The sequence below is a fragment of the Elephas maximus genome, chromosome 13 (assembly GCF_024166365.1).
Source record: "Elephas maximus indicus isolate mEleMax1 chromosome 13, mEleMax1 primary haplotype, whole genome shotgun sequence".
In the NCBI taxonomy this organism is placed as follows: domain Eukaryota; kingdom Metazoa; phylum Chordata; class Mammalia; order Proboscidea; family Elephantidae; genus Elephas; species Elephas maximus.
In genome coordinates, this window is record NC_064831.1 from 39849008 (window position 1) to 39875384 (window position 26377).

General features: G+C 37.0%; 1 protein-coding gene across 1 annotated transcript in view; it reads left to right on the forward strand.

Annotated features, from left to right (window-relative positions):
* The window catches only part of ANAPC10 (anaphase promoting complex subunit 10), a 101294-nt gene that overhangs the window by 28424 nt on the left and 46493 nt on the right, over positions 1 to 26377 (forward strand). The window contains exons 3-4 of the mRNA XM_049905792.1: positions 143 to 233; positions 13713 to 13833. Of these exons, the coding sequence (XP_049761749.1) occupies positions 143 to 233; positions 13713 to 13833 (212 nt within the window). The remainder of the gene's footprint in view (positions 1 to 142; positions 234 to 13712; positions 13834 to 26377) is intronic.

Consider the following 26377-nt stretch of genomic DNA (forward strand, 5'->3'; position numbering starts at 1 on the left):
TAATCTAAATTTCACAGTTCTGACCATCCTGTGTGTCAGACTTTCTGGACAAATATATATGGTAATTTTACATTTTGAATACCAGTATATAGCTCCTTCTTTTTCATAGGAATTTATTTATTGTCACCTTTGGTGTTTCTAGGATTTGGAGTGGATCAGTTACGAGATGACAATCTGGAAACTTACTGGCAATCAGATGGTTCCCAGCCTCATTTAGTGAACATCCAGTTCAGGTAATTCATTTTTCTGTTTTATTTGAAGAAACGTAGAAATCACAGTGAAATACACTTACCTCTGCTTTTTTATATAAGCCTTAGAGATTATTTTTCTACTGAACTCAGTTGTAAAGTAAGCAAGTTTGCTGTCTCTTGTCCTTTATGAATTTCTTATGGGCTTTGCAGTTCCTTTTATGCAGTGTCTTCTCAGATATACTTTTAAATATTTACTTTTAGAAGATGTATTAGTTTCCTAGGGCCGCCAGAACAAAGTACCACAAACTGAGTGACTTAAAACAACAGAAATTTCTTCTTTCAGCTCTGGAGGCTAGAAGCCTGAAGCCAAGGTGTTGGCAGGGCTCTGTTTTCTCTGAAGCCTCTAGGGAACAAATCTTTTCCTGCTGCCTCTAGCTTCTGGTGGTCCTAGGTATTCTTTGTCGTGTGGCAGCATAACTCCAATTTCTGTCTCTGTCTTCACATGGCTGTCTTCTCTCTGTGTCTGTCCCTGTCTCTTCTCTTAGAAGAACGCCAGTCAGGTTGGACTAAGGGCCCACCCTAATCCACTATGACCTTAACTTAATTACATCTGCAACAACCCTATTTTCAAATGAGGTCACATTCTGAGGTTCTAGGAAGGACATGAATTTTGGGGGTATACTTTTCAACCCAGTACAAAAGGTAATTTCAGAAAAATATGTTTTATGTATGGCCCAATGCAATGCCTTAGTGCATTGCATTAAGCATATCTGGGGTGATGGTACTTAGCTATAGACTGCTCTAATAACTTTGCAAATTTGTGCCTCCATTTGGAAAAAAATAATTATTTTAACTTAGAACTTCTAAGGACATTTTCAGTTTCGGAAATGCTTATTTTTTAGGGGAAAGGGGAACCAGACATATGTTTGTTAACTGTTTTGAATTTACTGACACAGATGGAAACCAATTAGTTATCTTGCTCCATTTATGCCATCTGTTTTAATATTCTATTGTTTTTTCTTTTAATTTTTTTGTTTTTATTATCCTTGGGTATAGATTGGTAAACTTTTTTCAGTAAAAAGCCAGCTGGTAAATATTGTAGGCTTTGTGGACTATTTGATTTCTGTTGTGGCTACTCAACTCTGCCATGATAGCATGAAACCAGCCATAGGCGGTGCATAAATGAATGAATCTAGCTGTATTCCAATTAAACTTTATCAACAAAAACAGGCGGTGGGCCAGATTTGACCCATGGGCCATAGTTGTGCCAATTCCTGTCATAAGGTATTAAATATGTGTGGACTAGAAATATAAGAGGAGATAATTAAAAAAATATATAAAAAACTTAAAATACCAGATACTTTGCTAAACTCCTTACCCATTCATCATCTCATTTAGTCTTTATAACTATTACTGTCCTTAGAATTAAGTATCTTGCCCAATATCACACAGCAGGTAAGTAGTAAAGTTGTGATTTGAACATAAGCAGCTGGACTCCAGAGCCTGTGCTTTTAATCATTATATTTTACTGCCTAGGGCATGTTGCTTCTCCATGGAAACAAAGGCTATAGCTTAAAGGTTTTATAACAAATGTCCTAATTTTACTTGCATTAGAACAGCTTTTTAAAATTTTTTTTCAGTGAATAAAATTGTATGTACAAGGCCAATGTATTGAACACATAATAAAAAAAAAAGTGGTCGCATTTATTGTCAGGTACTACATTATCTCATTGTTTAACATTTAATATTGTTACCGGAACCCTGGTGGTGCAGTGGTTCAGAGCTTGGCTGCTAACCAAAAGATCGGCAGTATGAATCCACCAGCTGCTCCTTGGAAACCCTATCGGGCAGTTTTATTCTGTCCTATAGGGTTGTTATGAGTGGGAGTCAACTCGATGGCAATAGACTTATGGGAATATTGTTAATAATAAAAAACCAAAAACCAAACCCATTGCTATCAAGTTGATTCCAACTCATAGCGACCCTATAGAACAGAGTAGAACTCCCCCATAGAGTTTCCAAGGAGTGCCTGGTGGATTCGAACTGTCAGCCTTTTGGTTGGCAGCCGTAGCTCTTAACCACTACACCACCAGGGTTTCCACTGGTACCAATATGTATTATTTTTCATAACCTTCATAGCAACCTTGTAAGATTTAGGTACTATCATTCTTCTGAATGATACTAAAACTGAAATTAGAAAGATTAAATAATTTACTTAGGCCACATTATGCAGTTATAGAGCTTAGATTCAACCTCAGCAATTTTGAATTCGAAGACTGGGCTTGTAATCAGTATTCTGAGCTGCTTTCCAACAAAGATACAGCTGTTCTTGTTAAAACAGGAGCTCAAGCCCTCTCAGCTTAACTCAGCCTTTGCCTTCACTAGGGAGCCCAAGGCTTTCAGGAACACATTTTTAAACAAGTGTTTTAGAAAAAGAGAGATCCATTATGATTTTTTTTTTTCATTTTTGAAACAATCTCACACTTAATGACAAGTTACAAGTAGACTACAACCTTTTTTTTTTGAATCATTTGTGAGTAAGTTAACATTATGATGTCTCGTCTGTCCGGAATACTTCAGTGTGTCGTTCCTCTAAAAAAAAACCCGTTGCCGTCAAGTCGATTCTGACTCATAGCAACCCTATAGGACAAAGTAGAACTGTCCCATAAGGTTTCCAAAGAGCACCTCGTGGATTCGAACTGCTAACTTTTTGGTTAGTAGCTGTAGCTCTTAACCACTGTGCCACCAGGGTTTCCATCGTTCCTGTAAACAGGGACATTCTCCTACATAACTACAGTACACCCTCAGGAAATGAACTGATAAACTTATTACCATTTAAGTCTACAGCCCCATTCAGGTTTTACCAGTTGTTTCAATAAACTTGAATCACAGGTTGAATTTAGTTATCACTGGAAGTTAACCTGGAACATTTCCTTGATCTTTTCCTAACTTTCATGACCTTGGCACTTTTGAAGATGATTTACAAAAAAAAAATAAACCGGTAGCCATCGAGTCCGCTCTGACTCGTAGCAACCCCGTGTGTATCAGAGTAGAACTGGACTACATTGCATTTTCAGTGGCTGATTTTTTGGAAGTAGATTGCCAGGTCCTTCTTCCCAGGGGCCTCTGGGTGGACTTAACCTTTCGGTTTAGCAAGTGAGTGCTCGAAGATGATAGGCCAGTTATTTTGAAGAATGTTCCTCAATTTGGGTTTGTCTGATATTTCCTCATGAGTAACTTCAGGTTATATGTCTTTTTGAGGAATAGCACAGAAATGATGCTGTATCCTTTTCATTGCATCCTATCAGGTGTGGCACATGGTTTTGATCTTGCCCTATTACTGGTGGTGTTTACTTGGATACATGATTAAGGTAGTATCTGCCACCCTTCTCTACTGGAAAGTTACTCTTTTCCCTTTGCTGTTAATAAATAATTTGTGGGAAGGTACTTTGAGACCATGTAAATATTTCGTTTTTCATTAAATTTTCATTTTATTCAAAATACTTTCCACTCAGTAGATTATAATCTGTTACTGCAGTTATTTACTTTAATGCTCAGATTGCCCCCATATTTGGACAGTGGTAATCCCTTCATTCTCTGTGACTTTTTGATATGTCCCTGTGATTGCTTGAGCACTTTTAAAGTTTCTGACACACAAGTCCCTGCCCCAACCCTGAAATCAGCCTTTTTTCTAAGGAGACCTGGTTTATTTTAATGGAAATAGTACTTAGAAACCATATCTGGTGTTAGGTGTACTCATTACTATTGGGTGGTTGCTGTCCGCTGAGAAGGCTAAAGCGCAACAACATCTCAATAGTAGTGAGCATACCTAATATCAGATATGGTTTCTAAGTACTATATGCACATTTACATTTATATTTATTTTTCTGTCTGCCTACCTACCTCCTACCAACTGTACACTCTCACACACACACACACACACGCACACACGCACACACACTTATTGAAGACCGTAAGTTCACACCAATACATGCAGTTTCAATCCGGAATAAACAAGGTTTATTCTAGTCTTTTCCCTTCCTGTATTTGTAACTCCCTTCTTCAACAGTAGAACCTGCTTCTCATATCTTCCCTTAATATATTTATTTGATTGAGTGTCCTGTATGTAACCAGTCTACCATTGCTCTCATGTGCCCTAGCCTGCATGGATACCTCCTCACCCTACTTAGACATCAAATCTGCCCTGGGCTGCTGTCATTTTTCTACCCCTCCCATGTATAGATACCCCCCTCACCGGTCTAGTGCTCTAACACCTCATACTAGGCCACTGTCCTGTGTGGATGCACTGCTCAGCCTACTTGGGCTCTGATGCTCCATGCCGGAATACCTTTTCACCCCACTTGGGCTCCAAGACCTCACGCCGTGGTGTGAATGTCCTCTTTACCGCTCTGGTCTCTGACACTCTATGATAGGCTTCCCCACAGCATGGATGCCTTTTTACCCCACACAAGCTCTTTCACCCTGTGTCTGGCCAGCTCATGGCATGAATGTCGGCATTACTCCACTCAGGCTCTAACACCGTGTACCTGGGTGTTCTCGTATTCAGAAGCTCTACTTATTTCACAATGAATAAGAAAGACCAAAGAAGAATTGATGCCTTTGAGTTGTGGTATTGGTGGAGAATATTAAATATACCAAGGATTGCCAAAAGAACGAATGAATCTGTCTTGGAAGAAGTACAGCCAGAATGCTCCTTAGAAGCAGGGATGACAAGACTTCGTCTTACATACTTTGGGCATGTTATCAGGAGGGACCAGTCCTTGGAGAAGGACATCATGTTTGGTAAAGTAGAGGGTCAGTGAAAGAGAGGAGGACCCTCTCAACAACACGGATTGATACAATGACTGCAACAATGGGCTCAAGCATAGGAGATGGCGCAGGAGGGGGCAGTGTTTTGTTCTGTTGTACATAGGGTCACTGTGAGTTGAAACTGACTTGACTGCACCTAACAACAACAGCAACTCACTTCACAAACACAAGGCTGCTTCCCCTCCCCATATGTGAACACACTTCTCAACCTGGACAACCTTCAGTATCCCATTTTTGTGCAGATGCCTATCTTACTTGGTACCTTCTAATAGCTTTAGGACTAAATTTTTTGGAAAGGGGAAGAGCCGAGGTTCTCCTTGAACAAAAGTTTTTTTGTATTTCTTAAAATGGCTTCTAAAATCAAAATAACATATTAGTCCCTTTATTAGTAGATAATAATATTAAAAAAAAAATTTTTTTTTTTTTAATATTAAGCTATACTTCTACACTTAAACTACTCACTGTGCCCCTTCCCCCCGAAAAAAAAGCAAAACATAAGCTCAAGATGGGAAAGGAGGACAAAGCAAGATGTGTGAAAGATATCTAGTAATTTTAGTTTATAGTAAGTTTAATCTCAGTAAACAGTGTGATGTGGCTGCAATAAGAGCTTATTATGTGATCTTAGGGTGCAGTAATGGACACATAGTGCCTAGGAAGGCTTGCTGTATGTCGTGTTCCATTTTGACCTCCCTAGGGTTGTTGGGATCGACTTGACAGCATTCGGTTTTGTTTTTGTTTTTTTTCTCTAACACTGATAAAGAAAGCTAGAGTATGCTTAGAAGACAGTGGATAGAATGGTTAAGATATTGAAACCAAACCATATAAAATAAAAAAGTTGGAAACGTAGTCTGTTAAAGACTTTAAGGAACATGATCGCTTTCTTTAGCTACTTTGAAGGACTCATACTTTGTGGAGAGATTAGATTTCTTTTGTGTGACCTCATAAGAAAAAACTGGGTTCAAAAAATGAAAGTTACACAGAGCCCAATTATGCCTTAGTATAATGAAAACATTTTAAAACTAGAACTGATCAAAGATAATTTAGCTACATTATAATATAGTAAGTTTTTTTTTTTTTTATCCCTATGGGCCTATGATTCTTATTATGTCTAAATAAAATATGTTTTCTTTACTTGCTGAATTTTTACTGTGCTGCTTGGTGATAAGGCTGGAAATGTTAGATATGAAACTATTTTAGAAATATGAAATATTCCCTAAGTCAAGAATAGAGACACTATCAGTTGAAATATCATATAGGGCTCATATGCTGAATATCCATTTTTATTTGGAAAACCCATATTTCTGCGTTTTTTCTTTAGTGGAATGTAACGTTCTGTCAGCCATGCAGAAAATTTACAAAAGAAACAACCTTCATAAAAAGTTGAATAACACATTTAAAACTGTTACCTGTTGTTGTTATTGGTAGGTGCTGTTGAGTCGGCTTCGACTCATAGTGACCCTGTGTACAGCAGAACGAAACACTGCCTGCTCCTGCGCCATCCTCACCTTCCTTGTTATGCTTGAGCCCATTGTTGCAGCCACTGTGTCAATCCATCTCGTTGAAGGTCTTCCTCATTTTTGCTGACCCTTTACTGAAGCATGATGTCCAAAGTGTGTGAGACGTAGCCTCGCCATCCTTGCTTCTAAGGAGCAAACTGTTACCTACTGAATAAATAAGTGAAAAGACCCACCTCCTACAAAGAGATAATCTTAGCTTTGCAGTTACGGAAAAAAAAAGTATTAAAACAAAGGAGAAGGAACAAACATCCTGAGAAAATGAAATTTCCTTAGAGTGGATAATATGGTAATTAAATGGGAAATAGAAAAGCTGTTCACTTTCAGGAAAGACGTAGTGAGCTCTTGTCTATTTGTAAAAGGTTAATATGCTTGGAAGGAGTTTTGAAATTTGTTAATATCGGCCTAAGAAAAATTGGAGTGTTATTTAGTTTGAGGTGGATCATTTAAAGTGCTCACTTACCAGTTTAAAAGGGTAAATACCAAAATATCAAACAGAGCGGGAACAAAATGTGTGCTTGTGTGTGGTCTACCTCTATCTAACTTTCTGCAAATTAAAAAAAAAATGTGATCTTCATTGCCATTTTTATTATTGGACTTTACCAGTCAACTACACATTGAATTATGAATGAAAAAATAAAATTAAAGGAAATGTTAGAAATTTATTGTCAAAGATTATGACTAAAACATGTAAAGTGATTCGAATCAAACCAAATCCATTACCATCAAGTCGATTCTGACTCATAGTGACTCTATAGGACAGAGTAGAACTGCCCCATAGGGTTTCCAAGGAGGCAGCTGGTGGATTCAAACTGCTGACCTTTTGGTTAGCAGCCAAACTCGTAACCACTACGCCACCAGGGCTCCAGTGTGATTCAGGATTTGGTAAATTTTTTAGTTCCCAAGCAGCGAATCTTTCCATCCCCATTAATGTGTAAGTCCAGTGTTCAACTTTCTTCCACCTGATTTTCATACATTTTTTTCACATATACCAAAGAAAGGACTTTCTGTATTGAAAAACATTATATTGTGAATAAGCTTGAAAGAGTTCAGTTTTAGTTTATATTTTGTTAAGATGAAAAAATATTAGACTGCTTAAATATTCTTTCCTTCATAGACAAAATAAGTAACTCTTGATTCTTATAGCAGTGTCTCAGCTAGTTCATCATGTAGGTTTTAGAAATAATTGGTGTTATTATTGGTGTGTCAAGTTGGACTCAGTGTACAGTCACAAAATAGCATTCTCATTGTCCTTTTAAATCAGGGACAAGTTCTTCCTCCGCCTTGGATAAGAGCTCAATGGGGAGGAGGTATGACATTTTTCGATCATTTTTAGGTTATATATACAGTTTTCTATTAATTTCAAGTGGAAAACATAGTCTAGAAATTAAAACATTCTATCCTTGCTAATAGTGAAAGCCTCAGTGCTGGTTTAAAGTTGGTGTTTCTTCCTAAACTTGGGCTTATTGAAAATAGGAGAAGATGGGTGTGGTTTGCTTCTCTTTTCTTACTTAGCTTTTATTTTTTTCTCTCCCATATTCTTACCTAATTTCTGAACTCTCCAGGCCTGGCAGAATGGGAATGGAGAAGAGCAAAAGAGAGAAGGAAAGTCCATAATTGCCAGTTCTGTCTAGCATTGGTGCTCTCTGGACTTGGCTATATGTTTAAAGTTGACTCTTTATCTTATGGATGCTTTCGTGGGTTGATTGTGCCTTTACAATATTTTAATGTTATGGATGAATGTCCTGCAATTCCCTTGATGAGAGTGCACTCATCATTTACTCCTTCCACATATCCTGGGTCTGTGGTGATACCTCCAGCTTCCTGCTGAGGTGGTTCATCCTTCTGAGACAGAAACTAAGATAATCCTTCATGTTATCAGGCTAATGAAGTTCCCTTCTCTTCCCAGCATGCTGAGACTTTTTATTATGAATACCAGTTGCCATTGAGTTGACTCCGATTCATAGGAACCCTGTAGGACAGAGCAGAACTGCCGCATAGGGCTTCCAGGGAACAGCTGGTGGATCCAAACTGCCGACCTTTTGGTTAGCAGCCAAGCTGTTAACCACTGCACCACCAGGGCTCCTTATTATGAATAGGTGTTAGATTTTCTTTGAAATTGTGCGAGCCTTTGTGGCTGTATTTTGCCTGATAGAACATGGACGTTAAGACACTGTGATTTCTAAGGCTAGGTCGGAAAAGGCAATACAACTTCCACCTGGACTCAAGGGGACCCATGCAGATTTCTGGAGTTACTTTCTCTGGAGTTTTTCCTCAACTCAGTGAGACTGCCAGATTCTGTCTGGCTTCTCCTTTCTTGCATTGCAATGCAGAAATTGCCTTCAGGCAGAAAAACAGGTTGTTCTTAGGGTCACCTCATTTGTTTCCTTTCTTTCAGGGCTCACAGGCCTGTGCTGCCTGTTGCTTAGTGTCTCAAACAGTTGTTTTCTGTATGTTGTCCAGAATTCTAGTTGCTTATGGTGGGAAGGCTAGTCCTGTAGCACTCCTTTCTTCATGGGTAAACACTCCTGGTTTTTTTTTTGTTGTTGTTGTTATCATACCCGTTGCAAATTTTGCATTATGGTCTCCCATGTCCTGTTAAAACATCGTCTTCATTGTGTTAGTTTTCAGGGAAAATTTCCATGTAACACCCTGCTACATTGATTAGAACCAAACTTTTACACAAAGGACATTTCCCCCATTGTATCAGGAACAAAGAAGAGTGTTGTCATTTGTAAATGTAAATAATTTGTTTGCTTTTTGTTTTAGACATGTTTTAGGGTCGCTATAAGTCAGCATCCACCTGATGGCATGTAAGAACAACATGTAGAATCTTTATTAAAAGTGTTTCTTTTATGTCTCAGTCTTCTGGCAGTAGTGTGTCTGGAGAGCCAGCAGCAAATGATAAACGGGATTTTATAAACATTTTGTTTTTGAATTTTAAGTCTTGTGTCCCAGGAGTTATTAGTAGTTCCTACATATAATGCAGTCATACAGCTCTGGATTCAAATTCTGGCTCTGCACTTTACTAGATGTATAAATGTGGGCTAGTTACTTAACCTGACCTGAGCCTCAGTTTCCTCATCTGCAATGTGAGCATAATAATGTTATATTAATTAGGAATGACTGTTGCTAGTAATGGAGTTTCTAATAACAGTGTTTTAAACAAGTTAGAAGTTTATTTCTTTCTCATGTAAGAGGAGCCTGGCAGTCTAGTGGTATGGTAGCCCCATAAGGTGATCGTGGACCCAAATTCCTTCTCTCTTTCCGTTTCACCATTCTTAGCACTACTATCTCCAAGATACTTAATGAAATTCCGCCTAACTGGGTGCTATGAAGAAAGAAGGGAAAGAGGATATTAGGCTGGTGACTAGGAGGATCTTCCACTAATGTCTTCTAAACCAGTTGAGAAATTATTCAAGAGTCAGCAGATAGAGGCCAAAATAACACCCTTATGAAACTGATGAAGCTGATATTTGAGAAAGGGACTTATGGTATATCTGCAGTCAGGTGAATTTCCTAATATTGAGCCCTAGAATTAAATGGACTTACCCATCCAGTTATAAAAGTGCTAGACCAAGTAGAGCCTGCCCTTATTCATTTGGTGGCATGAAGGAACAGAGCAAATGTTTGCTTCGTGTCAGCAGCTCTTATGAGAAAGGAGATGGGTGAGGGGACAGAAAGAGGCTAGGAGTGTTACTCATGTCATCAGGAATGGCGAAGAAGTATTATCTTCCTTCTTTCCTCCTCCTCGATACTTTATCCCAAGAGTTTACCATGGTGCCTAGCATTCAGTATATGTGATTATTAGTATAATGATGTGAGCAATTTGGGTGGCTGCCATCATGTCTTAGAATCTATGTATTTCATCTTCTCACATTTGAGAAACAGCATATTATTTTTAGAAAATTCACTGTAAAATAAAATTGATAAAAATTTTTGAAGTTTTTATGGGTAACTTTTAGAGTAATAATTTTAAACTTTTGGTGAATCAGTTTCCTTTGCAAATCTAACAAAAGTGTATTAAAAAAAAAAAAAAAAACCAATTGCCGTCGAGTCGATTCCCACTCATAGTGACCCTATAGGACAGAGTAGAACTGCCCCATAGAGTTCCCAAGGAGCGGCTGGTGGATTTGAACTGCAGACCTTTTGGTTAGCAGCCGTAGCACTTAACCACTATGCCACCAGGGTTTCCAACAAAAGTGTATACGTAGCATAAATTATGCATGTAATTTCTGGGTATACTTGGCCCTTAGGATAAGAACCTAGGGTTTAGATAAAATTTAAAGAACTATAAACATCTACATATCGCTGTAAACTGTTATCAATAACTGTTGCGTAAACTAAGTAGGATGAATTAAAAGGAAAGGCAGCAGTGATAGTGGTTAAGATCACCTGAGGCAGACTGATGCAGGTCTGAATCCCAACGATGCCCACCTATTAGCTTTTTGACTTTAAGCCAGTTATTAACCTGAGTGTTACTAATATTTTTTTTTTTAAATCAGTAAATCGGAGAGGATAATAATTCCTGTATCATAAGCTTGAGAAATAAATGAGATAATGAGGCAGCCCCTAGTTTATGAATGAGATCCGTTCGTGAGTGTGTCTTTAAGAATTTGCAGGTAAGTCGGAACAGGAGCGTACAGTTCTTATTCAGCCTTGCTTTTAAAGCAGCCCTGGTGGCACAGTAAGACCTCAGCAGCTAACGAGAAAGGTCGCTGTTCAAATTCGCCAGCTGCTCCTTGGAAGGAAGCCTTATGGGGCAGCTCTACTCTCTCCTATGGGGTCTCTATGAGTTGGAATAGACTTGACGACTTGACAACAACGGGTGTTTTGTTTAGTGCAAGAAAAGGTTCAAAGCCTTTTCAATCATTTAAAAGCTGCAGGAGCAGCAAGCGGAGGTGATTGTGATGAAGAATTTGTTGCAAGTGCATAGCTAGGTTCAGTTGTTTCAAAGAGAGGGCAAATTTACATAACATTCAAGGGCAAGTAGGAGTCGTCCCTAAACTGGACCTTTGTAACCCAGGAACTGCCTGTACGTAAAAAGCATTGCTTCTGGGCCAGACAGCAAAGTTGCCATATGCTGCGGCTATTGCTCTTATTATCATTATGTAGTGTTATTTTTATTCTTTACCTTATTAATCTCACCCTGATTCTTTTCTGGGTTCCAGTGATTAAGTTACTCTGACTTTTATAACTTGGAAATAAAAGTTCTAAGCTTGATACTTTCATTAAAAAAAAAAAAATTTTCAGTACCTTCATGATCTTTTGATCTGTCTGTACTAAGAAAGACCTTTTACTGCCTGCTTATGGCTCAATCAGGGAAATTTTTGCCTTTAACGTTTCCACTTCTTTCTTTGCTTCCTCTTCTGTCTCCTTCCTGGCCCAGCCGAAAGAGAAAGATGTCAGTTTGATACCTCTGGTCTCTTTTGAAAGCCTAGTAATGGTATTTATCCTGTCAGCAGTTTCTGGGTAGTTAGCATTTTACATCTTAATCTGTCTTTATTATTTAAGGAGATGTCCTTAATTTCCCCACTCCTTTTTTTTTTTTTTTTTTTCTGATGAATAGCCTGGGCCCCTCACTAAGAGCTGCAGAGTCCCTACTGCTTTTATGGGCTGACTTTTGACACAGATTCCTTCTGTTCCAGGAGCTCATTGTCATTAAGTTAGTGCCAGTTTATACCAGAACTTAACTTTTAAAGCACATTTAAGTAGACTTCAAATGGGTTTTTTGTTTAATGTTTAAAATTGTCTAATTTTTTCCCCCCCGATAAACAAAATAATAGTTTCCTGTGAAAACTTCAGAAAATATAGAAAATCATAAAGAAGAAAATAAAGCTCTCTATAGTTCTACCCCACCAAAATAATCACTTTTACTATTTTTGTATTATTCCGTCTAGGTGTTTTTCTATACATCTGTATGGCTTTATATACTTTTGTTTTTTTATATTTATCTCCCCCCAAAATGCTATCCTTGTGTATATACTATTTTGTAATTTGTTTTTTTTCTACTGTAGCCATATACCTGCATGATCACTTAAAATTGTTATATTTCATTTCACTGAATGGATATAATTTATTTAACCATTCACTATTGAGATTTTTTTTTTTTTTTATTGAGATGGATATTTAGGTTTATAATTTTTTGGCAACTTAACCACCAAAACCAAACCAAACCCAGTGCCGTCAAGTCAATTCCGACTCATAGTGACCCTATAGGACAGAGTGGAACTGCACCATAGAGTTTCCAAGGAGCACCTCGAGGATTCGAACTGCTGACCCTTTGGTTAGCAGCTGTAGCACTTAACCACTATGCCACCAGGGTTTCCAACTTAACCACAGGACAGTAAATATTTTCCTACATCTCTTTTTTGAATAGTCTTATTGCTATTGTCTTTTAATGCATTCTTAGTAGTTGAAGTAATGGATCAAATGTTATATACCCACTAGCTGGCCATGAAAGTTTCTTTTTCTAATCAAATTTGAGTATTATCAACCATTTTAATATTTGCCAACATGATAGTAAAAAGTAATAAAAAAAATACGTGTTTTAATTTCTATTTCTTTGATTATTAAACATTGAGTATCTTTTCATAATTTTTTTTACCACTTCTGTTCTTTCTGAGATTTTTTCTTATGTTGTTTTATTTCCCCAAGATTAAAAAAAATATATATATATATATATATTTTAAAGGACAGAGTTTGATTTCTTGCTTTAAGTAATAAATTATGCCTTCTATAAAAAATGTTTTTCTCTGCTGGATTTAATTTCTCACTTAGCTAGTCATTTTCAAGTATTGATATAGGGAATTAAGTAATTAGTAAAGAAAACCAAACTTATTAGAATAATGTATTTGTCTAAAATAAAAACGAAGAGGGCTGAAATCCTTATGTTTGTACTCTAAGGTGCCTGTTATGACTGAACTGTGTTCCTTCTTTGCTCACAGCGAGTTCTTTGCTGTGTTCTAGATAAGAGATATCTGTATAAGTAAAATATTATATCCACACCTGTGCTTTTACATGTTCTTCATCTTCATCATTACCAAAAGGAAAGGAGATGGAAATTATTGATTCCAGTATTCATTTTAGCAAAATATGATTTTCAAGATCAAGTAAGATGCTTTAGAAATAGTCTTTGCATATGATAAATGGTGTGTTTTCAATTTATTGCTTTTAGAAGAAAAACAACAGTGAAGACGTTATGTATCTATGCAGACTACAAATCCGATGAAAGCTATACACCAAGCAAGATCTCGGTCAGAGTAGGAAATAATTTTCACAACCTTCAAGAAATTCGGGTATGTCTTTTAAATTTTTAGAATGTGTCATCCTTTAGCTCTTGTTCTTTAGAAGATGGTCACATTTGACATAAGATTAAATAGATTAAAATATTAATATATAAAAGGAAAATTGTTAATATTTAAGAAAGCATGTTTGTAAATGATACTTTCAGATTTTCTTTTGAATTTTGATTGTCATCTTAATTTTTTCCCAACATTTTATAATGGAAATTTTCAGACATATGGAAAAGCTGAGAGAATCATACGGTGAACTCCAGTATACACACCAGCTAGATTCAACAATTGTTAATGTTTTGCTGTATTTGCTTTGTTACAAATTATCTATCATTGTCTATCAACAAATGTCCATCTATCCTTCCATCACTCTAATTTTTTTATACGTTCAGAATAAGTTGCAAACATTAGTATACTTCACCCCAAACACTTGAAATGATATGTAATAGGTAAAGTTACCAGTATTTGCTTAAGGTTCTTTTTTTTTTAAGATAAAATTTTATATATAATTTTGTACAAATCCTAAGTATATTATTTGGTGAATTTTGATAAATAAACATACATTTGTGTAATATAAACTCCTATTACGATATAGCGCATTTCCTTCACTCTAGAAAATTCCTTCATGGCCCTTCCCAGTCATCTCCATGTCTATGCTACCCTCAGAGGTAATCATTGTTCTGGTTTTATTTATTTATTTTTCACCATAGATTCATTTTGCCTGTTCCAGGACATCATGTAAATAAAGTCATACCTGATGTACTCTTTTATATAAGGCTTATTTCACTCAGCAGTGTTTTTGCTATTCACCCGTGTTGCATCTATCAAGTACTTCATTCCTTTTTTTCCTGAATTGTATTCCATTGTTTGAGTATACCATGATTTATCCTCTGTGTAACTTTTTGAAGTTGTTGACTTAGTGCTATCATGACCTGAATTTTATACTATGTAGTCACAACATATTTACACTTCAGAGATATTTTCAATGGCTTTTAACAGCTATCAACTTGTGAAATTCTGGCCCTTAACATTTAATTTTTCTTGTTGGAAAAGCATTGGGCTTAAATAATCATTAAAATGTTTTAAATTTGGCGGTTTTGAGAGATCTGAGAAACACTTTTGATCTTTGAAAGACCCGACTTAATTTGGGCCCTGGACTCTAATTTGACTTAGTGTTTGTATTGAACGTGTCTCTACATTTACATTTCTTACCTGAGTTAGCAATAAGATAGCAAAAATCATGTGTATCTTCATTGCCTCCTCATTAAGTGCAGTGGTGTTCTCTTGTGAAACTTGTTACTGTATTGACAAATAAGAATAGATATGGACATTGTCCACAAGGGGAGATATATATGTACGTATGTATATGTATATATATATATTTTTTTTAATGAAAAAATATAGTTTGTACCACGGGTTGAATTAATCCCTCTGTTGAGAAGACTGCCTGCTCTTGTTCCAGATAAACATATAAAGAATGTGTTTGTAACTTCCCTTGAGAACTGATTTCAGTTTTTAAAAAATTAGCAGTAATGAGATTTTCTTCTTTTAGTTTTTATTTTTGTCTGACAGAACATACTGTTAATCCGTACTTCCAACACTTGAATTCACAAATAATTCAGTTGTAATTTTCTTTGTAACTTTCTCTATTTATCCCAATACTTTTTCATTCAAAGCCTTTTAGATTCCTTTTCTTATCATATTCCCATTGGACCTGTTGAGAGCCTTTCTTTTAGTCACTTGATAAGTGTTTAGTGCCCTAAAGACTTGCAATGTGTATTTCTTATACCTTAATTGGTAAACATTTTGTATTTATCAAATGATTGGATCACTTATTGAGAAGTCTTTTGGGGATACTGTTGGCTAGTTTTGGTTTATAACTGAAAATTTATCCTGTAAGTCCTCGAGCAGGTTGAGATACGTGAAATACTAGAAATACGATGTTGCCATTCAAGGTGTGTGGCATATATTTGAAATGACCACTAGATGTCACTGTTGTCCTGTAATTGCTAGTCTCATAGTCTAATGAAGACCTTAAGTAGTTTTAGCTGTACTAGTTTTTCCTAGAGTATATATTTTCAAAAACTCTGATGCATTTTGGGAAATGTGCATCTTCAAACATGATTTCTAGATTTATATAGTAAATACGTGTTTTGTATTCTCCTGTAAATTTCTCTAACATACTTATTAAATAAGGACTTTGAGAGGCTAATGGGAACAATTTTAAATGATATATGGAGCAGTGTGAAATACTTTTAATCTAGTCTTTGCTTCTCTTACGTCATTTAAATGCTGAAACATTAGCCATGTAGAAAAAGGGCTCTTTTAGGTAGTCTTTTAATTTTATTCTAAGTGTGTTTATATTTCTGTGTAGTGACCACATAGCCTCATGAGACCAGTAACACTAAATATTACCAGGTGATAATGAAGTTGTTTTCCTGAAAAACTTAATGAACATACTGCTTTTTTGCTACAGTTCTCACTAAGGAACCATAATTTTTGGATGTTGCTTTAAAATATTATTGCCTAGCCCGTTGCAGTTTGTGATATAACCAATACTTTATCTTGTAGTTATACATCTTTATATGTGATTTATTCTATTTATGTTTTATTTTTCTCTTATAAATTAAGGATATAAGAATCTGATAGCACTTTGTCTTTTAAGGAAAGATGAAGCAGATCATAATTTTATTTTTTTACACTATTCCACTACAAGATCTAAATCATTATTTTTTTAATACCTTGCTGCTTCTGACTTAGATATTAAGTGATTAAAGTAGTGTGAACTGTTATGAGGGTTTTTAGAGCCATCATTTCATTAGTTGTAGCACTGATTTAACTGAGTGGAAAATCCAACTAAATCTTTTTATATTTTCCATGGATGCTTGCCCACTGGAGGGTGTAGTGTCAATTGGAGCGCTTTTTTTTTTTTTTTACTAGAAATTATGAATTTGTTTACTTGAAACCCTGTAAAGATCTCTTTTCTGTAATTTTGCTACTGATTTGAAGTAGTAACTTTTAAAACAATTTACTCTAAGCTGGGAAAAAATAATGGCAAGTTATTTTTCTGTCATATTTATCTTCATTTCAATTATGAAGTATGATATTATTTCTAGATCTGTGTTTCCTATGTTGAAAAATCTTTACGAAGAGCTCAGAACCTTTCTTTAATATTCTAGAATGAATATTTTAACCCTCTCAACCTGAGACCAATCCTTTTTGGTACAGTGACTCTGTGTATTTCTTTTATCTTCTTTTAATGCTTCGTGTTGTTCCATATTTTGCCCATAGAATCCTTCAATATTGCAATTCGAGGCTTGAATTTTTTCTTCAGTTCTTTCAGCTTGAGAAATGCCAAGTGTGTTCTTCCTTTTTGGTATTTTAACTCTGGGTCTTTGCACATTTCGTTATACTTTGTCTTCTCAAGCCTTCCTTTGGAATCTGTTCAGTTCTTTTACTTCATCATTTCTTCTATTCACTTTAGCTACTCTGTGTTCAAGAACAAGTTTCAGAATCTCTTCTGACATCCATTTCGATCTTTCTTTTCTGTCTTTCTAATGATCTTTTGCTTTCTTCATGTCCTTGATGTCATCCCACAACTCATCTGGACTTCCGGTCATTAGTGTTCAGTGCAACAAGTGTGTTCTTAAGATGGTCTCCAAACTCAGGTGGGACATCCTCAAGGTTGTACTTTGGCTCTCGTGGACTTGTTTTAATTTTCTTCATCTTCAACTTGAACTTGCATATGGGCAGTTGATGGTCTGTTCCACAGTTGGCCCCTGGCCTTGTTCTGACTAATATCATTGAGCTTCTGCATCACCTCTTTCCACAGATGTAATTGATTTGATTCCTGTGCATTCCATCCGGCCAGGTCCATGATATAGTCACTGTTTATGTTGTTGAAAAAAGGTGTTTCCAGTGAATAAGTCATTGGTCTTCCAAAATTCTACCCTGGGATCTCCAGCATCATTTCTATCACCAAGCCATATTTTCCAACTACCTATCCTTCTTGTTTCCAACTTTGACTTTCCAATCTCCAGTAATTATTAATGCATCTTAATTGCATGTTTGATTATTTTAAGACTGCAAAAGTTAGTAAAAATCTTCAATTTCTTCATCTTCGGCATTAGTGGTTGGTGCCTAAATGTGAATAATAGTATTAACTGGTCTTCCTTGCAGGCATATAGCTATTATCTTGTCATCGACAACATTGTTTTTCAGGATAGATCCATTTGCTTACTAGTTTTTCTCTTTTTAACAACTATTATAGAATTTTTTGAACTTAAATGTAAAATTAAAATGATTTATTAGATAAATTGTGAGAGCTCTTGAAATTATTTCTATGCCATTGTATGAAAAACAACTTGTTAACTTAAAGGTAAGCAGATATTTTCAACATATGCGAAAAGTTTCCTTTTGGCTCATTGTTCTCAATTTGCCTCTAAAATGTGTGACCATGAAAGGATAAAGTATTGATGGGGCAAAGATTGAGCACTTGAGTGAATTTTAAGCCTTGTTTTTGTCTTCAGTTAATACAACTGTTACCAAGTCATTTTTTTTTGTAATAGAGAGGAGGCTTGAAACAAGTCTTCTATGTTAAGAAAACCGTAATGATGTTTTCCCTTTCTTCCATGTGGGTAAGCCTTCTGGCTCTCTAACTTGTGTCTTAAATCAGTAGCATAGCTATATGAGTCCATATATGGTACTTTGACAGAAGTGATTAATAAGTCAGTTCTTCTGTTGGAATAATATTTACTATTATAATTTGAGGTCCATTAATGTGTGTGGTCGAATAGAAAAATGCAGACAAAGGCGCTGACTCTCTGTATTGATCTTAAAACCTGTTTATATTTACTTTCTTATAAGGGGCCTATTTTAAACAACCTCATATAAAGTAGAATGATTTAGGTAGTATCTACAAACATAAATTGGTTTGATAAGATAGATAGTTTTGATCAAATTTAGCTAGTTTAAAATAAAATACTTTTAAAGATTGGTTTTTATACCTAATTTTAGGGTATATTTGAAGTCAGAGTTGAATGTTTTGGTGTGTTACACACAATTTTTACTCCAAGAATTTTAATACTCTTTTAGATAGTTTCCAAAAGTAATATATTCAGTTAGAAAAATGTATACATCGTACAAAATTTATACATTACTTGTTTCCACAATGGGGTTGAGCTAACTATGCATTTAGGCTATATTTCTTTTTGAAACTAAAATGTTGTGCATAGTAGAGTATCATATATGTTTTTAAAAGAGAAACCTTCTTGTATCTTTTGTTTTTTGTTTGAACATACTGAAAAAAACTAAACGCATTGTCGTCAACTTGATTCTGACTCATAGCTACCCCATAAGACAGAGGAGAACTGCCTGTTTCCAAGGAGCAGCTGGTGGATTCGAACTGCCGACCTTTTGGTTAGCAGCCAAACACTTAAACACTGCACTATAGGTTATTTAAGCTATGTAGTCAGTACCCGTATGCAAGACAGAATCATGCTTTATTCACTAAATATTTATTGAGGTCTTGCTAAGTGCCAGACCTTGTGTTAGATACTGGGTATACAGGAAAGATAGTCACTGTTTCTGCCTGTAAGGACTTCATAGTCTGGAGAAGACATGGACAAATAAATTAGCAATTACATTATAGCCTAGTGAATACACACTGTGAGCTATGCGAGCACAAAGGAATGTTAGGAGCAGTAGTTTGTAAAAGTTCTTCAAAAAGAGGTGATGTTTCAACTCAGTCTTAAGGATAAAATAAAACCTACTCAGGTGGAGAATAAGGTGGAGGGCCTTCTGAGTAGGGGGCACAGCATACATAAAGGTATAGAAGGTTGACAGTGAGGCGTCATGGCAGAATGGCAAGTAATTCAGTGTGCATGGAAGCTGGATAAGTGTGAGGAAGTGGCAAGAAAGACTGGAGAACTATTTATTCATTCAGTACATTTATTGTGATGGTAACATGATCCCTGAACATAAGGAGTTTATGTTCTTAAAGGGAAATCAATATAATACATACATAATTGTTTCAGTGAAAAAGTATAGGCAAAAGATTGTGCTTACAGCCAGACTTAAACGGAGTTTAGACTTTAAATGAGAAAACATTGGTAGAATTTAATTATAAGATTGCTGGGGCTGATGCACTGTGAAGACCAGTTAGATAGGACTCAGGTAAAAATGAGGATTTGAACTAAGGATACAGCAGTTGGGTTCAAGAAGAAGGGATAATATGAAGTAGCATCAAAAGGACTTGTGACTGATAGCTACCTGAAGTATATTGGGAGTATGTGTAGGGTTTGAGCAAGTACAGGGAGGCATCTAGAATTTTCCCCATGCTTGGGCAACTTTTCAGATGTTGCCATTAAGTGAAATAAAACAGAGTTAAGGAACATTCTCCTTTTGGGGGATGGGGTGGTATTAACTTGGGGGAAGGTAGGTATTAAGTTCATGAGATTAATTTTGGCCACTGATTTCTGGTATCTGTTCAGATGGAGAGATTTTCAGTGGGTAGTCAGGTATATGGGTCTGAACCTGAGGAAAGAATTCTAGGCTAAAGATAGAGATTTGGGAATCATCAGTTTCTAAGTAAAGGCTTAGGTATAGGTTTTAATTCACTCACGGAGTGTGTGTGGTGGAAGAGGGCCAGGGCTGGAACTACAGAAGTACCAACATTCAAGGATTGGGTAGAAAAAGGTTGTCCAGTGAAGAAAGCTGAGAGGAACTGCCAGAGAGGTGAGAAGAAAATCAAGAGAATATGAGGTCACAGAAACAGAGAGAGGTTCAGAGTGTCCAGGTAGGTAGCAACTGGAAGTTCCCTTCATACGCCTGTTTCTTGTTTTAATAGGCAATTTACTTAGTGTAATTCTCAACTAAAACAGTAGTCGAAAGTAGCTTAATCACTCTTTGGCATAATAGTTTGTAAATTTATAGATTTGACACTAATGGAATTATTTTTTACTCCAACTTTTCCTACCATATTGTCTATGCCAGGTAAGCAGATTCTGAGGGGGATTATTGTTCTGTGTCATAATGCTGTGAAATTGGTAAGTTTTGTACTGCTGATGCAGACTTAAACTTTAAGTTGGTTTCTTTCAAGAGCACTGTGCTGTGAGGTCACTTTTTCAAGTGTCCTTTGCAGCAGTTATAGAAGAACTGCACTGTCCCTTCTAGGCGGACTAGGGGTAGTAACAGCCAAGGGCAAGGAAAACAAAACAAACCCTTTATTTAATCCTATTGCAGGATATAATATGACAGACTTATGCACTTTACTTTCAAAAGTGAAAACGATGTGGCTTTAAAGGTACAGATTATCAGTCTGTCATATATAAGGAAAACCTACTGAGGGGTATGGCCAGCTGAACAGGGCAAGGGTGGGCACTCAGGCAAGAACCTAGCACAGTGTCTGAAACAGTTGTTGTTGTTAGGTACCATCAAGGCAGCTTTCAACTCATAGTGACCCATGTGACAATAGAGCTGCCCCATAGGGTTTTCTTAGCTACAATTTTTACAGAAGCAGATTGCTAGGTCTTTCTCCTTTGAAGCTGCTGGGTGGGTTCAAATTGCCAACCTTTTGGTTAGCAGCAGAGCACTTAATTGTTACACCACGAGGGCTCTTTTTCTGAAACAGTAGGCATCTAATAAAAAGTTGTCAAATAAATATACCAGCAGTCTCTCTGTAGGCTTGCCAGTGACCTATACTTATGTAGCTTACTTCAGAAAGATTAGCTGGGCAAATCAGATTCCCTCTCACGGAATGTGATCCAGAAGAAACAGAGGCAAGTTAGCAGCAGGACTGGGAGCAGAGAGATAGTAATATGGAGAGAATGAGTAAGGTGAAGGCCATATGAAAACTGGCTTTAAGGTCAGAAGAACACAAACTATAAGAGACAGGAGGTGGTAATACAGTGTAAAGGAGCCCTGGTGGCACAACACTTAAGAGCTCAGCTGCTAACTGAAAGGTTGGTGATTTGAGCCCACTCAGCAGCTTTGTGGGAGAAAGACCTGGCGATCTGCTTTTGTAAAGATTATAGCCAAGAAAACCCTGTGGAGCAGTTCTTCCCTGTCACAGTGGTCACTTTGAGTCAAAATCATCTCCATGGCACCTAACAACAGTATATGGTGTAGAATGTATAGAGCAATGCAAGGATAGAGATAGATAACCAGGAGAGAGAAAAAGAGTTGAACAAGTGGCTGGTGCTGCCAATATTCTTTATTTACTGACCTCTCTGACACCAGGTCTTCACTTTTTCCTGGGTTCCCACGGATAGATAAACTTTGAATGTTGTTGTTATTGTTAGGTGCCATCAAGTTGGTTCTGACTCATAGCGACCCTGTGTACAACAGAAGGAAACACTGCCCAGTCCTGTGCCCATCTCACAATAATTGCTATGTTTGAGCCCATTGTTGCAGCCACTGTGTCAATCCGTTTCATTGAGGTTCTTCCTGTTTTTGGCTGATCCTCTGCTTTACTAAGCATGATGTCCTTCTCCAGCAGTTGGTCCCTCCTGACAACGTGTCTAGAGCATGTGAGACAAAGTCTTGCCATCCTTGCTTCTAAGGAGCAGTCTGGTTGTACTTCTTCCAAGACAGATTTGTTCTTTCTTCTGGCAGTCCATGATATGTTCAGTATTCTTCAGCAATACCGTAATTCAAGTGTCTTCCTTTTTCATTGTCCAACTTTTGCATGCATGTTAAGCATTGAAAATGTCATGGCTTGGGTCAAGCACACCTTAGTCCTCAAAGTGACATCTTTGCTTTTTAACACGTCAAAGAGGTCTTTTGCAATAGATTTGCCCAAAGCAATATGTCATTTGATTTTGTGACTACTGTTTCCATGGGCATTGATTGCGGATCCAAGTAAAATGAAATCCTTGACTTCAATTTTTTCTCCGTTTATCATGATATTGCTATCAGACAATGTTCCACAGTATTCATAAGGTTTTCATGGATCAGTTTTCTCAGAAGTAGATTGCCAGGTCCTTCTTCCCAGTCTGTCTTGGTTGGGAAGCTCTGTTGAAACCTGTCTACTATGGGTGACCCTTCTGGCATTTGAAATACCCGTGGCATAGCTTCCAGCATCACAGCAACACACAAGCCACCACAGTATGACAAACTGACAGATGGGTGGTGGACTGACACTCTGGGCTAAGAGCAGCTATTTGCTATTACCGGGCTGCAGCAAATCTTGCTGAAAACTAACCACTGAAAATTTTATTATAAATTCAAAGTATGTCTTAATTGAGGTGAGCCCATTCAGAGTCTTTGTTTTTTCCTTGGTCTCCTATTTTACATATAGTAAATGAAGAATTAATGAATCTCAAAGTCTCAGAGTAAAGGAGTGGGAATATTGGAGCAGAAACTCTGAAGATAAGCCAATTAATACTTTTGTTGCCATTTTTCCTTTATAAGGAAATTAAGAAAATTCCTCATACAAGGGTTTATAGGAGGGGTCTTTTCTCTTATGTTTGGGATTATAGTTGACTGGTAGAAAACACAAACAGTAGCCCAGGTGTCTCACCACTGTTTTCAGAATGAATTATCTACTTTATATTTAGTTAATGATAATTAGCTAACTGAATGGCCCACAGCTAGTGTTGATACCAAACCAAAACCGGACCCTTTGCCTTTGAGTCAGTTCCAACTCATAGGGACCCTATGATAACTGGTACTTAATGAAGAAGGGTAGAGATAGTAGGCAGAGGAGACGCCCAAGGAGCTTCTGATGAGAAAGGGAAATCTAGATCTATCATAAGTAGTACCATAACTTTGAGACAGGAGTAGGGAAATTATTCAGATGATAAATTAGCTTTCTAAATTAATCCTTATTGAACCTAAAGCTTCTTGATTTAATTGTGTTCCAAATTAACATGGTGTTTCCTTAGTAACAGTGTACATTTTAAAACTACTTATTTTCAGTCACGAAGAGGTTAAATTCTTTTTTTTTTTTATTTAGATGAAGGTTAGGAGCTTAAATTCTTGTAACTCAGAACTCAGTCTTATATATTCTATAGATTCCTATGCTTTGCCACCAAATAAAATTACCACAGAGTGGCAGATCCCTCAGATTGAAGCTATATAACCTACTCTCTATGTCCCTCCCTACTCCTCAGCATAGGAAGCTCATATAAACTAACAACTATACTGTGGCAGCTGCGGTTTCTCCCACATCTTCCCTGAGACTGTGTACGTTCTCCTAAGCAAGTGAGATTTCATAAATGAGTACCCTACAGTGTTTTGCTTTGTTTTTTTCCTGCATGAAAACATCTCCAATTTTATAATAAAAACCAATAAAATAACTGTAACAGAAACTCATAGCCAGAACTACTAAAATGCTATCTTAGTGTATTAATACATCTGTTCTATTTGATGAAATATATCTATTTAGAAAGCAACTTTGAGAACTATATAGATTGCAACTCTGTAAAATGTTTAGACAAAATAGTGTATTTTACTCCTTTTTTTAAAAAATCCTAGTTAAAATGTTATATTCCTTGTTGTCTTAGGCTAGCTTCTCTAGAGAAGCAAAACCAATGAAGAATGTATACACACAGAGAGATTTGTTTCAAGAAAATAGCTCATGCATTTGTAGAGGATGGCAAGTCCCAAGTCTGTGGATCAGGCATCAGACAGGAGGCTTCTAACTCAAGTAGCCGCAGGGCCTGAATAACTCAAGATCAGCAGGTCAGACTGCAGACTGCTGGCTCATGGGCGGCAGAGCCTGGTGAATCCAAGATAGGAAGGCAATATGGCAGGCTGCCGGCTGAAGTCCCAAGAGCCTGAAGTCAGATGCTGATGAGCCAGATGCAAGATCCAGAGCTAGCAAAAGCCAGCGAGCTTTGTCAGAACATTCATATATATTGGATTCAGGCCACACCCCCAAGGAAATTCCCCTTACAACTGATTGGCCGATCACATCATGAAAGTGATTACATTATATCACAAAATGGAGGATAACTGCATCATTATATAACTGCCAAATTACATCATTACATAACTACCAAACCACTGAGAATCATGGCCCAGGCAAGTTGACACACAGCCATCACTAATTTACAGAATTACAATTTTGTATAAGTTAACCTAAGTCATCTGTTGTTGTTAGGTGCATCAAGTTAGTTCTGACTCATAGCGACTCTATGTACAACAGAACAAAACACTGCCTGGCCCTGCGCCATCCTCACAGTCATCCTAACACTTGAACCCATTGTTGCAGCCACTGTGTCAGTCTGTCTCACTAAGGATCTTTCTTTTTCACTTACCCTGTGCGTTACCAACCATGCTGTCCTTTTTCAGCAACCGATCCCTCCTGGTAACATGTCCAAAGCATGTGAGATGATGTCTTGCCATCCTTGCTTCTAGGAAGCATTCTGGCTGTACTTTTTCCAAGAAAGATTTGTTTGTTCTTTTGGCAGTCCATGGTATATATTCATTATCCTTGGACCATCATTCAAAGGCATCGATTCTTCTTCTGTCTTCCTGATTCATCCTCCAGCTTTCGCATGCATGTAAGGCAGCTGGAAAGAACATGGCGTGGGTCAAGCACACCTTAGTCTTCAAGGTGACATCTTTAAACTACATCATTACATAAACACTTTAAAGGGGTCTTTTGCAGCACATTTGCCCAGTGCAATGCGTCATTTAATTTCTTAACTGCAGCTTCCATGGGTGTTGATCGCATATCCAAATAAAACGAAATCTTTGACAACTTCAGTCTCTTCTCCATTTATGATGATGTTGCTTATTGATTCAGTTGTGAGGATTTTTGTTTTCTCTATGTCTCCATACTGAAGACTGTGGTCTTTAATCTTCATCATAAGTGCTTCAAGTCCTCTTCCCTTTCAGCAGGCAAGGTTGCGTCATCTCCGTAATGCAGGTTCTTAATGAGTTTTCTTTCAATCCTGATACCATGTTTTTCTTCATATAGTCCAGCTTCTCGGATTATTTGCTCACCATACAGACTGAATAAGTATAGTGAAAGTATACAACCCTGACGCACACCTTTCCTGACTTTAAACCACACAGTATCTCCTTGTTCTGTTTGAACAACTGCCTGTTGATCTATGTACAGGTTCCTCATGAGCACAACTGAATGTTCTGGAATTCCCATTCTTTGCAGTGTTATCCATAATTTGTTATGATCCACACAGTTGGATGCCTTTGCATAGTAAATAAAACACAGGTAATCATTTTTCTGGCATTCCCTGCTTTCAGCCAGGATCCATCTGACATCAGGAATGATATCCCTGGTTCCACGTCCTCTTCTGAATCTGGTTTGAATTTCTGGCGGTTCCTTGTCAGTGTACTGCTGCAACTGTTTTTGAATGACCTTCAGCAACATTTTACTTTTGTGTGATATTAAGGATATTGTTCAATAATTTCCTTATTTGGTTGAATCACCTTTCTTTGGATTAGGCATAAATATGGATCTCTTCCAGTCGGTTGGCCAGATAGCTATCTTCCAAATTTCTTGAGCACTACCAGCACTGCATCCATTTGTTGAAACATCTCAATTGGTATTCCGTTAATTCCTGGAGCCATGTTTTTC